Consider the following 15,970-nt stretch of genomic DNA (forward strand, 5'->3'; position numbering starts at 1 on the left):
TAATAATAATAATAATAATAATAATAATAATAATAATAATAATAATAATAATAATAATAATAATAATAATAATAATAATAATAATAATAATAATAATAATAATAATAATATAATAATAATAATAATAATAATAATAATAATAATAATAATAATAATAATAATAATAATAATAATAATAATAATAATAATAATAAACATTTATACCGCGGACTCGAGCGCCCAATATAAACAATATATTTTATAATTTCCATTTAAAAGTGCTCTGTGGCGCTTTTCAATTCATCAATTAACTCATTTATCATTATTATTATTATTATTATTATTATTATTATTATTATTATTATTATTATTATTATTATTATTATTATTATTATTATTATTATTATTATTATTATTATTATTATTGTTATTATTATTATCATCGTCATCATTATCATTATTATTATCATTATTATTATTATTATTATTATTATTATTATTATTATTATTGTTATTATTATTATCATCGTCATCATTATCATTATTATTATTATTATTATTATTATTATTTATTATTATTATTATTATTATTATTATTATTATTATTATTATTATTATTATTATCATTATTATTATTATTATTATCATTATTATTATTATTATTATTATTATTATATTGTTATTATTATTATCATCGTCATCATTATCATCATTATTATTATTATTATTATTATTATTATTATTATTATTATTATTATTATTATTATTATTATTATTATTATTATTATTATTATTATTATTATTATATAAATGTCATACCATTTTCTTTACAATCAGGTGAGAGGCGGAATGATCTTTATGATCATCGTCGTCGTCGTCATCATGATCATGGCTATCATCATCATCATCATCATCATCAGCATCGCGTCGACGCCTTCTGTGCTTGTGTTTTTCATCATGATCATCATCATCATCATCGTCATCTTCATCGCTGCCGTGCTGATGAGTATCGTGAGATATGTGCCCCTAAAAGATAGAGAAAATGATTTGTAGTGAATACAAGTGTCACAATCAACGTGTACATATATACAGGTCCGACATCCGGATCCATTTATGGGCCTAATTTAACATTGTCGTTAATAGACAATATTATTTTGCGTCATTTTTCTTTTTTCGGTTGAGATCTCCATTACAACAATGAGTCCATTAGGTATTAAGTTATCAGACCTGGAAATAAGTGCACGTCGGTCACAATCAACAAGGCTAATTTTAGTCTCAGTTTATCCAGTTCACCGCCGCACTCTGAAAAGACGTGTATTTTAAAATTTGGCCAGAAACCTCGACCTTCAAATATCGATCGGTTTAACCCTCTCCTTACCACCTACAGCAAAATCGTCATTTTCGTTACAACACAATATACATTTTTCTTTATCAGATTTATCTTGTCCATCACAAACTTTGAAGAATGATCTTTGTTTAACTCACTCAATCCTAGAGATTTTTGCAGCTTTTCAAAATTTATTTTAAAAATGTATTAAAAATAAGCATGTACATAGATCGCTTTATTCAAATACCATTAACATGTAAAAACTAAAAACATTAGCTTTGCTATATTTTGTCCCCTCCTCCATATTATGTCTCGTAAAGTAAAAGTAACCTGAGTAAACTACGGATATAGTCGTTGTTGGGGTTGAGTGAGTTAATAATAAGAACATAAAGTTGTTTTGTAGAGATCTTGTTTGAGTTTAAAAAAATCAATTTTTCTGCTAGTTAAGCCTACGATTTTGTGAAAATACTGAAAATGCTTAGTAAGGAAAGAGTTAAATAAGCCTCATCAGGACAAACAATTTCAAACCTGGGACATCGCGAGGCTTTCCTTATTCCCAGGTTTGAGAGTGTTCGACGCATGTCACCTGAAGGGTGATATTACCAATTTCTTTTACGAACAGAGTCAACGCTGTTGATGACCAGGTACTCATTTTACATCTGAGTGAGGTGAGAGAATGTGAGTAAATAGCCTTTTTTTCAGGGACTCAACTTTGCGTCGCTCAAAGTGAAACTCGAACCTCGGACCCTCCGATTATCCGAAGGCGAGTTTCATATCTCAAGACAAGTAACCCGGACATAGCACCTATAGATAGTATGCAGATGACGTCACTCAGGCCTTTGTTATTGTTTTTGCCATCCGCGTTCGTGAGTTGTTCTCACTAAACTGTGTTAACCAGACTATAAAAGTTCATGGTTACACAGAGTTTGTGTGTTGGTCCGTTATACTTCCGGATGGCAATGTTGTGAACTCCTTGGCCAAGCGCATTCTATCTATATTTTAGGTGGCGTGGGTCAAATATAAGTTATTCGTTCCGCTCTGTTTTGTTTGTTTTTTTATGGGTTATACGGCGCTTGCAATACATTAAGGTCATATCAACGCCATTAAAAAGGGGAAAAATGGGAGAGTATAACGTTCTAGAATTACAATTAAAGTACCCAAGTAAAAGGAAGACACAGGGGAATTAGTTCAAATAGGGAACATATATGTAGATTCCAAGAGCACACTGTCAGTGTACTTAGTTTGAGATCACTTAAAAGTCTCACCCAGACACCAGCACAAGAGCCCACTAAGAGGAATATATACTCAAATGTCTACAAATCAAATTAAAAAAAAAACAGTACATAACAGAGAGGTGATTTACAAGGAAAAAATATCATCTCCCAAAACTATAACTATACATTCAAATGTTTTCCTCTCTGCCAAGGACAAAACTAAGTAAACCCATTCCAAGACAAAAACAGAAAGCAATTGGAAAACAGACAGGGGGGTAGAAGACACGGCAAATACCTCCATGCCCATTATGGGCGTTTCGCTCTGATTCACAATGATTACAGGACACTAAAGTGGAGACATCCCTGTTGATTTCCAAGAATTTTCAATAGCATTGTTTTGGTTCCGGGTACGGTTGGTGTCCTGTACTAACCCTGGTCAGTTAAAAGAAACTCACTCAAGCATGACGTACTAAAATCAAACACATCTCTTCCCTGAACAATACTTTCTGTCATTTTTATATACGTAGTGATTCTCCCGGTATGGGCATAGAAAAGACATAGAAGAATGAGAGGAAGGGCTATGAGGAAATGGAAGTAGTAGTAGTGGTGGTGGTAGTGGTGGTGGTAGTGATGGTAGTAGTAGTGGTGTTAGTAGTGGTAGTGGTAGTGATGGTAGTAGTAGTGGTAGTAGTAGTGGTGGTAGTAGTGGTAGTGGTAGTGGTGGTAGTAGTAGTAGTAGTAGTAGTAGTAGTAGTAGTAGTAGTAGTAGTAGTAGTAGTAGTAGTCGTAGTAGTAGTAGTAGTAGCAGTAGTAGTAGTAGTAGTTGTAGTAGTAGTAGTAGTAGTAGCAGCAGCAGCAGTAGTAGTAGTAGTAGTAGTAGTAGTAGTAGTAGTAGTAGTAGTAGTAGTAGTAGTAGTAGTAGTAGTAGTAGGATGAGGAGGAGGAGGAGGAGGAGGAGGAGGAGGAGAAGTAGGAGGAGGAGGAGAAGGAGGAAGAGAAGGAGGAGGAGGAGAAGGAGGAAGGGAGGGGGAGAGGAAGAGGAGCGGGAGGATGAGAAAAAGGAAAAGTAAGAGAATGAGAGAGAAGGAAGAGGAAGAGGAGGAAGAGGAGGAGGAGGAGCAGGAGGAGGAGGAAAGAGGAGGACTTAGAAGGAAGTATAAACAGTGGATAAAGGTTAGAGGAGAAGAAGATTGATAGGGAAAAGAGGATGAAGATAAATAAGAGGGGGAAGAGGAGGAGTAGGGGAAGGAGATAGAAAATAATAGGAAAGGGGAATGAGGAGGTGGAGGAAGGAGAAGAAAAATAAGAAAACTCATTACGTGTTATTTGCCCTGATATTATGCAAGGCCCAGACAGTTTTTTCATGATTCTATTGTTTGGACAAAGAAACCATAACGTTCGAATATTTATTTCCTACATGTCTCTATTTAACCCTCTCCTTGCAAACTATAGGAAAATCGTCACATTCGTTACGATACAATCAACCTTTTTCTTATTCAAATTTATTTTGTACATCATAAAATTTAAAGAAAATGAACAGTGTGTTGAAGAGCATGTTTTGCTATTGAAATTATGTCTCGCAAGAACTTTACTGCTATTGTGTTTGAGTGATAAGAAATATATTTTGTGTTAATTGGGTGTGAAGTTGTAGAGAAAATCCTGAAAATGGCTGGTAAGGAGAGTTAAAGGGCGTTAAGACCTCCACACAAAACATGGTATTAAATGCTTCATTTGCTGAATTCATATATATATATATATATATATATATATATATATATATATATATATATATATATATATATATATATATACAATATTGTGCTTTCCCATGCCCCGACACATGTCAAGCAAACAAAAGGTCCCAAGGTGTGCAGCAAGGTTACTGCCAACTATTAATAATCTATTCAATGAAGAAAGATTAAAATGTCTATGCCTTCTCCAATGTGCACATATTTCCAGGTCTGATAACCAAATGAAATGATGGGCTTGATTTAACATTGTTTTGTTGCAATGGTCAACAACACGACCGTTCACTTGTCAAGAGTCCATTAAACAAGTAAAGAAATGTAGATATTCAGGCAATCTCAATAGCAAACACGAACTTGACATAGAGGATATAGATAGTATGCGCTTGGCTAAGAAGTTCACAACATTGCCATCCGGAAGTATAACTGACAAACACACAAAACTGTGTGTAACCATGATCGTTTATAGTCTGGTCAATACAGTTTAGTGAGAATTACTCATAAACGCGGATGGCAAAAAACAATAACAAAGACCTGAGTGACGTAATCTTCGAACTATCTATAAAAACAAAGAATAGAAATAGCAAAATATGTGTTTCATAGAATGCACCCAGTTGTGTCAAACAACAATCTAAAGGTGAAGACCAGAATGTGGAAACATAATATGTTATAAGTTCCCTTTTATACGGTTGTGAAACGTGGACGCTTGACAAAGAATGTACTAAGAGATTATGGGAAATTTAATATGGGATGTAAAGAAGAATGTTGAGGCTATCATGGTCAGACAAGTATACGAACGAGGAAGTGTTGGCGAATGTGAGAAAAGGAAGAATATTGATAGACACCATTAGAAACAGGCAGTTACGGTTTCTGGGACATGTGTGGAGAAGAGACGGAATAGAAACGTTGGTTACATCTGGGATGATCGAAGAAAAGAGAGATAGAGGAAGGCAGAGAATTGCATATTTAAATATCCTAAGAATGGCCAAATGTGATTTAAAAAGGCATCGCCGACTCCATGCGCACCGCAGGTGGAGACAGCTGACCGGCAACGTGCTCAAGAGTGTAAGCCACGGTGGATGGATGATGAATGGACAATATTTTGCGTTGGTTTGAGAGTATTTCCAGGAGAATAATGAAACCATAGTAATATGGGTTATCAGACCTGAAAATAAGTACACGCCGGCCTTCCTACTTTGAAATAATATAGATAGTATGCAGATGACGTCACTCAGGCCTTTGTTATTGTTTTTGCCATCCGCGTTTGTGAGTTGTTCTCACTAAACTGTATTAACCAGACTATAAAAGTTCATGGTTACACAGAGTTTGTGTGTTGGTCCATTATATTTCCATGTGGCAATGTTGTGAACTCCTTGGCCAAGCGCATTCTATCTATAGATAGTATGCAGATGACGTCACTCAGGCCTTTGTTATTGTTTTTGCCATCCGCGTTTCTGAGTTGTTCTCACTAAACTGTATTAACCAGACTATAAAAGTTCATGGTTACATAGAGTTTGTGTGTTGGTCCGTTATACTTCCGGATGGCAATGTTGTGAACTCCTTGACCAAGCGCATTCTATCTATAGATAGTATGCAGATGACGGTACTCAAGCCTTTGTTATTATATTTTGCCATCCGCGTTTGTGAGTTGTTCTCACTAAACTGTATTAACCAGACTATAAAAGTTCATGGTTACACAGAGTTTGTGTGTTGGTCCATTATATTTCCATGTGGCAATGTTGTGAACTCCTTGGCCAAGCGCATTCTATCTATAGATAGTATGCAGATGACGTCACTCAGGCCTTTGTTATTGTTTTTGCCATCCGCGTTTCTGAGTTGTTCTCACTAAACTGTATTAACCAGACTATAAAAGTTCATGGTTACATAGAGTTTGTGTGTTGGTCCGTTATACTTCCGGATGGCAATGTTATGAACTCCTTGACCAAGCGCATTCTATCTATAGATAGTATGCAGATGACGGTACTCAAGCCTTTGTTATTATATTTTGCCATCCGCGTTTGTGAGTTGTTCTCACTAAACTGTATTAACCTGACTATAAACGTTCATGGTTACACAGAGTTTGTGTGTTGGTCCGTTATACTTCCGGATGGCAATGTTGTGAACTCCTTGACCAAGCGCATTCTATCTATATAGTTCGAAGTTGACGTCACTCAGGTCTTTGTTATTGTTTTTGCCATCCGCTTTTATGAGTAATTCTCACTTAACTGTATTAACCAGACTATAAACGATCATGGTTACAGACAGTTTTGTGTGTTGGCCAGTTATACTTCCGGATGGCAATGTTGTGAACTTCTTAGCCAAGCGCATACTGCCTTTTTTCAAGTTTTCTTCCAACCGAGTATCGGTCATATGAATTGTTGCTGTTCAACAATTGGACATTTCTTAAGAAATGTACACTCTGCTTCGTTTAGTTAAAAACATGTAAACATACTTATGTGTCAAGCTGAACAAAATGTCATATATTGATACGAGATATTTTGAAAACTGTGAAAACTTTTCATTGCAATGTGACCAATGACCTCGAGCACGTGGAAAGGTAACATAGATCATCCCCATTATGAAGAATGAATCGTATTTTCGTAGTGCCCCCCCCCCCCCCCCTCCCAAAAAAACAACAAAAAAAAAAAAACCAAAAAAAAAAAAAATAATAAATTAAAAAAAAAAACAAAAGAAAAACAAAACAACATAGTACAGTTGAACAGTTCAATCAAAAATGCGAATACGATGAATGAGTTTAACCCTCTCCTTACCACCTACAGGAAAATCGTCACATTTGTTACGACGCAATATACATTTGTTACGACACAATATACATTTGTTACGACGCAATATACATTTGTTACGACACAATATACATTTGTTACGACACAATATACATTTGTTACGACGCAATATACATTTGTTACGACGCAATATACATTTGTTACGACACAATATACATTTGTTACGACACAATATACATTTGTTACGACGCAATATACATTTGTTACGACGCAATATACATTTGTTACGACGCAATATACATTTGTTACGACACAATATACATTTGTTACGACACAATATACATTTGTTACGACACAATATACATTTGTTACGACACAATATACATTTGTTACGACGCAATATACATTTGTTACGACGCAATATACATTTGTTACGACGCAATATACATTTGTTACGGCGCAATATACATTTGTTACGACGCAATATACATTTGTTACGACACAATATACATTTGTTACGACACAATATACATTTGTTACGACACAATATACATTTGTTACGACACAATATACATTTGTTTATTATTCATAATTATTTTGCATACCACAATTATCTTTGTTTAATTTATAAGAACATAAAAATGATTTGTAGAGAGCTTGTTTTGAGTTTTTTTTAAAGCAATTTTTCTGCTGGGTAAGTCTAGGTCTACCATTTTCGGGTAAAATACTGAAAATGATCGGTAAAGAGAGAGTCAAAAATACACTTGATACGTGACCCCTCGCCTCAAACCGGTATTATGTCAGGATGAATCCAACAGTACAAATTGAATTTAAAATGAAAAGATAAGAAATTTGGCCTTTTAAAGTTTTTTTTTTTTCATTTTAAGAAAGTTAATGGCGTCTATTTACCTACCATAATGAACATGGAGTCCTTCAGAGTTTATACCGGTTTCTATAGCGTGAAACAGACAATAGCAATTATTTGCTACCCTTTGAATAGGACGCTAGTCTATAGCAAATTACTTTCCGTCAGATCAAACAGACCCAGCTACCCAATCATTGCTGGGCGGACAGTTGAGTCAGAAAAAAATCTTGACTGCACCCGGGATCGATCTTGGTCACTTTCCGTGAGAAGCGAGTGCTCTACCAACTGTGCTATTGTATTAACCAGACTATAAAAGTTCATGGTTACACATGGTTTTGTAAAATTGGTCCGTTATATTTCCGGATGGCAATGTTGTGGGTTTCTTAGCCAAGCGCACAGCATCTATACAATTGAGGTTTTATTATGATTCCTCAATAGCCTAAATTTCGGGGTTTTTTATTGGCTTGATATTTTTCCTTACTAAATCTCTTTGTTTTTTTTTTTTTTTTTTTTTTTTTTTTTTGGGGGTGGGGGGCAAAAAATACTTTTACAGCAATATATATATATATATATATATATATATATATATATATATATATATATATATATATATATATATATATATATTTAATCTTAATTTAAAACCCAGTGGTCCAACGAGGATCGCAGAATAAAAAAGATATAATTAATTTTGGAACTAATAACTGTATAATTTTGTATATCAAAACAAGCTTTACAATACACAAATACGTACAATTTATACATATAACAAAGATTTTTCTCTAAATTTTGTGATTTGTAAAACAGATCTGAATAAGAAAATTGTCGGTGTATCTAGAAACAAATTACAGTTTCCTTACATAAAGATTGTAAAGGAAATGTAAAGAGGAATTTATGACTTTCCCTCTATCATTTGTATATTTAAAAGTTGTTGGCTGGCAGCTTCCAGATTAATTTCATTTTTCATTCCTGATTTTTTAAAAATCCTGTACAGTCTCCCTACAAACAATTTGTAAAGAGTGAGGGGGGGGGGGGGGGGGGAAAGAGAGAGTTATGACCTTGCCCTTCATCATTTGTATACTTATAGGTCGGCTGACAGCTTTCAGATGATCTTCATTCCTGACTTTATCCTCCCCGCTGAATGCGCAAAATCTTCCTGGTACAATAAAAGTTTTATTTACGAAATTCTGTAATTGATAATTTGTTATTGATAATTCTGATTCTCCTTCAAGTTGCCAATCTTTAGAGTAATACAGACTTTATCTATTTTATTATGAATGGGGTTAATAAAAAACAAAAGAAAAAAAACCCATCAAAAAATACAAACAAAAGAAAAACAAATAAACGCATGTTAATAAAAATCAAAACCAAAAAAAAAGAAGACATCAAAAATATATATATATTAGAATAAAAAAAAAAAAAAGAAATAAATAAACAATTAAAAAAAAACAAAAACAAATATAAACAGAGCTTACCTTGAGGGAATTCAACATGGCGGTGATTCCTTCCCCGTGGATTTCCGAATGCTCCGACGACGAAGAGTTATCGTGTGAATGATCGTCATCTTCCATTAGATGCAAAAGGGAAGACTTCGCGTTCCCAAGGGTCAAGGTCGTATTGATGCCGCCATGACAGTAGTGGTCCAGATTGACGATGTGGTAGAGAAGCACCAGTGAGGCATTTCCAAACTCGTCCTCTGTGATGCCACCTGAGGTCACGGGGTTACCTCCGACTTGGGACGCCAAGGTGCTGGCATTGACGCACTGAATATGAAGAGATAAGAAAATAAACAATTTACACTGAGGGTCGATATAAACTGGCCAGAACTAACCCGTCTATAGCATCATAACAATCTGTCATACTGTAACATGGCGATATTAATTGAAAGTCAATTTTGTTATTTGCTTTTGTTTTTAAGGGTTTTACGGCGCTTGCAACGATTTAAGGTCACATCAGCGCCAGTAAAAGGGAAGAAAATGGGATAGTAAAAGTTATAGAATTATAATCAAAGCACTCAAGAAAAAGTCAGACAAAGGGGAATTAGTTCAAATAGGAAACAGATGTAAATTCCAAGAGCACACTATCAATGTACTTAGTTTGAGATCATATTAAAGTCTCATCCAAACACAAGAACAGGTCCCCAATAAGAGGAATACACTCAAATGTTTACAAATCAAATCATATATTATAATAAGCAAACAAAACAATACAGTGCACAACAGAGAGATGATTTACAAGACAAAAAATATCATCTCCCAAACCTTTTTAACTATACATTTGACTGTTTCCCTCCCATCCAGGGTATCTGGCCAGGGCCAGGACAAAACCAAGTATACTCATTACAAGACAAAGACAGAAAGCATGTCGGAAAACAGATATAGGGGGATAGAAGACACCAGTAAGTACCTCCGCCCTGCCCACTATGGGAGGTCAGGAACCTCACCCAGGGGATAGACGACAGTTGGTGGCTCCCTGCCCACTATGGGAGATCAGGAACCTCACCCAGGGGATAGACGACAGTTGGTGGCTCCCTGCCCACTATGGGAGATCAGGAACCTCACCCAGGGGATAGACGACAGTTGGTGGCTCCCTGCCCACTATGGGAGATCAGGAACCTCACCCAGGGGATAGACGACAGTTGGTGGCTCCCTGCCCACTATGGGAGATCAGGAACCTCACCCAGGGGATAGACGACAGTTGGTGGCTCCCTGCCCACTATGGGAGATCAGGAACCTCACCCAGGGGATAGACGACAGTTGGTGGCTCCCTGCCCACTATGGGAGATCAGGAACCTCACCCAGGGGATAGACGACAGTTGGTGGCTCCCTGCCCACTATGGGAGATCAGGAACCTCACCCAGGGGATAGACGACAGTTGGTGGCTCCCTGCCCACTATGGGAGATCAGGAACCTCACCCAGGGGATAGACGACAGTTGGTGGCTCCCTGCCCACTATGGGAGATCAGGAACCTCACCCAGGGGATAGACGACAGTTGGTGGCTCCCTGCCCACTATGGGAGATCAGGAACCTCACCCAGGGGATAGACGACAGTTGGTGGCTCCCTGCCCACTATGGGAGATCAGGAACCTCACCCAGGGGATAGACGACAGTTGGTGGCTCCCTGCCCACTATGGGAGATCAGGAACCTCACCCAGGGGATAGACGACAGTTGGTGGCTCCCTGCCCACTATGGGAGATCAGGAACCTCACCCAGGGGATAGACGACAGTTGGTGGCTCCCTGCCCACTATGGGAGATCAGGAACCTCACCCAGGGGATAGACGACAGTTGGTTGCTCCCTGCCCACTATGGGAGATCAGGAACCTCACCCAGGGGATAGACGACAGTTGGTGGCTCCCTGCCCACTATGGGAGATCAGGAACCTCACCCAGGGGATAGACGACAGTTGGTGGCTCCCTGCCCACTATGGGAGATCAGGAACCTCACCCAGGGGATAGACGACAGTTGGTGGCTCCCTGCCCACTATGGGAGATCAGGAACCTCACCCAGGGGATAGACGACAGTTGGTGGCTCCCTGCCCACTATGGGAGATCAGGAACCTCACCCAGGGGATAGACGACAGTTGGTGGCTCCCCGCCCACTATGGGAGATCAGGAACCTCACCCAGGGGATAGACGACAGTTGGTGGCTCCCTGCCCACTATGGGAGATCAGGAACCTCACCCAGGGGATAGACGACAGTTGGTGGCTCCCTGCCCACTATGGGAGATCAGGAACCTCACCCAGGGGATAGACGACAGTTGGTGGCTCCCTGCCCACTATGGGAGGTCAGGAAACTCACCCAGGGGATAGACAGTTGGTGGCTCCCTGCCCACTATGGAAGATCAGGAACCTCACCCAGGGGATAGACGACAGTTGGTGGCTCCCTGCCCACTATGGGAGATCAGGAACCTCACCCAGGGGATAGACGACAGTTGGTGGCTCCCTGCCCACTATGGGAGATCAGGAACCTCACCCAGGGGATAGACGACAGTTGGTGGCTCCCTGCCCACTATGGGAGATCAGGAACCTCACCCAGGGGATAGACGACAGTTGGTGGCTCCCTGCCCACTATGGGAGATCAGGAACCTCACCCAGGGGATAGACGACAGTTGGTGGCTCCCTGCCCACTATGGGAGATCAGGAACCTCACCCAGGGGATAGACGACAGTTGGTGGCTCCCTGCCCACTATGGGAGATCAGGAACCTCACCCAGGGGATAGACGACAGTTGGTGGCTCCCTGCCCACTATGGGAGATCAGGAACCTCACCCAGGGGATAGACGACAGTTGGTGGCTCCCTGCCCACTATGGGAGGTCAGGAACCTCACCCAGGGGATAGACGACAGTTGGTGGCTCCCTGCCCACTATGGGAGATCAGGAACCTCACCCAGGGGATAGACGACAGTTGGTGGCTCCCTGCCCACTATGGGAGGTCAGGAACCTCACCCAGGGGATAGACGACAGTTGGTGGCTCCCTGCCCACTATGGGAGATCAGGAACCTCACCCAGTGGATAGACGACAGTTGGTGGCTCCCTGCCCACTATGGGAGGTCAGGAACCTCACCCAGGGGATAGACGACATTTGGTGGCTCCCTGCCCACTATGGGAGATCAGGAACCTCACCCAGGGGATAGACGACAGTTGGTGGCTCCCTGCCCACTATGGGAGATCAGGAACCTCACCCAGGGATAGACGACAGTTGGTGGCTCCCCGCCCACTATGGGAATCAGGAACCTCACCCAGGGGATAGACGACAGTTGGTGGCTCCCTGCCCACTATGGGAGGTCAGGAACCTCACCCAGGGGATAGACGACAGTTGGTGGCTCCCTGCCCACTATGGGAGATCAGGAACCTCACCCAGGGGATAGACGACAGTTGGTGGCTCCCTGCCCACTATGGGAGATCAGGAACCTCACCCAGGGGATAGACGACAGTTGGTGGCTCCCTGCCCACTATGGGAGGTCAGGAACCTCACCCAGGGGATAGACGACAGTTGGTGGCTCCCTGCCCACTATGGGAGATCAGGAACCTCACCCAGGGGATAGACGACAGTTGGTGGCTCCCTGCCCACTATGGGAGATCAGGAACCTCACCCAGGGGATAGACGACAGTTGGTGGCTCCCTGCCCACTATGGGAGATCAGGAACCTCACCCAGGGGATAGACGACAGTTGGTGGCTCCCTGCCCACTATGGGAGGTCAGGAACCTCACCCAGGGGATAGACGACAGTTGGTGGCTCCCTGCCCACTATGGGAGATCAGGAACCTCACCCAGGGGATAGACGACAGTTGGTGGCTCCCTGCCCACTATGGGAGATCAGGAACCTCACCCAGGGGATAGACGACAGTTGGTGGCTCCCTGCCCACTATGGGAGATCAGGAACCTCACCCAGGGGATAGACGACAGTTGGTGGCTCCCTGCCCACTATGGGAGATCAGGAACCTCACCCAGGGGATAGACGACAGTTGGTGGCTCCCTGCCCACTATGGGAGATCAGGAACCTCACCCAGGGGATAGACGACAGTTGGTGGCTCCCTGCCCACTATGGGAGGTCAGGAACCTCACCCAGGGGATAGACGACAGTTGGTGGCTCCCTGCCCACTATGGGAGATCAGGAACCTCACCCAGGGGATAGACGACAGTTGGTGGCTCCCTGCCCACTATGGGAGATCAGGAACCTCACCCAGGGGATAGACGACAGTTGGTGGCTCCCTGCCCACTATGGGAGGTCAGGAACCTCACCCAGGGGATAGACGACAGTTGGTGGCTCCCTGCCCACTATGGGAGATCAGGAACCTCACCCAGGGGATAGACGACAGTTGGTGGCTCCCTGCCCACTATGGGAGGTCAGGAACCTCACCCAGGGGATAGACGACAGTTGGTGGCTCCCTGCCCACTATGGGAGGTCAGGAACCCCATCCAGGAAACCCAATAAAATTCTACACAACATCTCCAAGGATTAAAAAGATTAATAAACTCTTTCGTAATTTTATTAAAGCTACAAAAGAAAGCAAAAAAATGACATTTCAAAATGAACGAACAATAGGATTCAATATCTGATGTCACGTCGCCCAGCTTATTCTTCATGCTGGCTAGAACTTTTTCAAATGTCATGTTATCAGAATGTATCAAAGTGAAAACATGATCAGATTAATAATGTTTTTCTCCTCTGGATACACTTTTATGCTCGTCGGAGAAGTAATTCAAAAGGGCGTCCGCCATTGTTCCGATAGTTTTGAGTCAGTTACTAAGTTACTATGCGTCACTACGAGGGAAGGGACGTCACGACTGTTGAAGCGTATTACAGGACAGGAATGGAGGTAATTTATTGCTCCACAATAATATTTGACTTAATTTTTTTTTCATTGAGCTTTTATACAGCGCAATATCCACTAAATGTGCTCAAAGCACAAGGGATCCCTGGCCAACAGCAACATTTAACATGTAGGACGGGACATGAGCCTATTACACTTTTTTTTTCGGACAGAGACAACGCTGTTAACAGCAAGGTACTCATTTTTACACCTGAATACGGTGAGAGAATGTGAGTAAAAAAGCCTTTTCCAAGGACTCAGCTATGCGCCGAGCGAGGCTCGAACCCAGGAGCTTCCAAACCGAATGCGAGTGTCATACCACTAGACCACGGACATAGTCGCACCACCCTGATCCGTAAGTCCGACGTGACAATTACAAGACAGGAATGGGGTGAGGTTGGGAGGGCGGGGGGGGGGGGGTAATTTATGGCACTGTAACAACCTTTGCACCACAAATAACATTTGACTTAAAGAGGGACGTTGAGATTTTACCAAGATTGAGAGTCGTTTGACATGGCAAAAGGGTAAAGGGTAAAGGGTAAAGGGTAAAGGGTAAAAATGTGCTTCACCCGGCGTCACAACGTGTACTTCTTTGCAGGTCTGATAACGAAATTTGGTCTGGGCTCAATGTTGTGCGGATAGAGATGCATATACATAGTATGCGCTTGGCTAAGAAGCTCATAACATTGCCATCCGGAAGTATAACGGACCAACACACAAAACTGTGTGTAACCATGAACTTTTATAGTGTGGTTGATACAGTTTAGTGAGAATCACTCACAAACGCGGATGGCAAAATACAATAACAAAGGCTTGAGTGACGTCATCTGCGTTCTATCTATACGAGATGTAAGTCGGTTTGGACGAATTCAATCCTCAAGGAGGTGGGGACATACACTTCTCGATTCTAGGTGAAAAGTTGCCAGGCTTCTCCACCCGTAAGAGGAGACACTAGGTGGTAGCGAATCGGCTTCGATTGAGAACCTGCCTCACGACAAAATCGCTTCATCAGTGGTGACTTTCCACCTGTCCAACATGTAGCAGATGTGGGAAAGAACCCGAAATCGCAGAATATCTAGTTGAACGGTGTGTTGTGACGAAGCTTCCGCGCGGGTTTGTGACGGTGCACGAGTGCGGTAACGACTTTACAGATTCGGTTGATCGTCATAACATAGCTATGTGAGCACCATTAGAAGCTGCTGCTATGTGGTCTTGTGTTATGACACTCGCTTTAGGATCGGAAGGTCCTGGGTTCGAGCCTCGCTCGGCGCATAGTTGATTCCTTGAAAAGGCTCTTTACTTTCATTCTCTAATCGTACTCCGTTGTCTCTGTTGGAAAAAAATTGTAATATCGCCTAACAGGCGTCATGTCTCGTTCTATATGTTTCGTGCTGCTTTTGTGTAAGAGAGTTAGCTTATAGCAAGTGGGTTTAATGAGTTCACAGTGCTTGTATATCAGTTAAACTTGGTCATTATATTGAGTAGTCTAGGACAGTTTTACGTTCCAAAGTTAAAGGATTGGTCATTTTATTGAGTACTAGAAAATTACTTTCTTTGATCGGTGTTACTTGGTTATTGGGGATAATAGCATCAAATTATAGTTGGAATTTATTATTTGGGCGTACAGATTATTTGGGCGTACTGAACTAACGTTTACCAAAAGTAATATTATATCATAAAAGGCGGGGTTTAACGCCAATATGTAGGAATTGACGTTTCAGGTTTGATTATGATTTGGTCTTACTCTTAGGGGTTGGATTATAGACTGACAGGGAACTGTCA

General features: G+C 40.9%; 1 protein-coding gene across 4 annotated transcripts in view; it reads right to left on the reverse strand.

The window, feature by feature from the left end:
* The window catches only part of LOC144975423 (zinc transporter ZIP4-like), a 123,116-nt gene that overhangs the window by 38,595 nt on the left and 68,551 nt on the right, over positions 1-15,970 (reverse strand). For 3 of the 4 annotated variants that reach the window (XR_013645912.1, XM_078919477.1, XM_078919475.1), the window contains exons 2-3: positions 9,350-9,637; positions 799-1,005 (exon numbers count right to left, since the gene is read on the reverse strand). Coding sequence is in view for 3 of the 4 variants with exons in the window: in XM_078919477.1 (XP_078775603.1) it covers positions 799-1,005; positions 9,350-9,637 (495 nt within the window). In the remaining variant the exon portion in view is untranslated. The remainder of the gene's footprint in view (positions 1-798; positions 1,006-9,349; positions 9,638-15,970) is intronic. The other variant, XM_078919476.1, reaches the window with a different exon arrangement.

The sequence above is a fragment of the Berghia stephanieae genome, chromosome 6 (genome assembly GCF_034508935.2).
Source record: "Berghia stephanieae isolate SIO BIC M18660-M18661 chromosome 6, UCSD_Bste_1.3, whole genome shotgun sequence".
NCBI classification, from domain to species: Eukaryota; Metazoa; Mollusca; class Gastropoda; order Nudibranchia; family Aeolidiidae; genus Berghia; species Berghia stephanieae.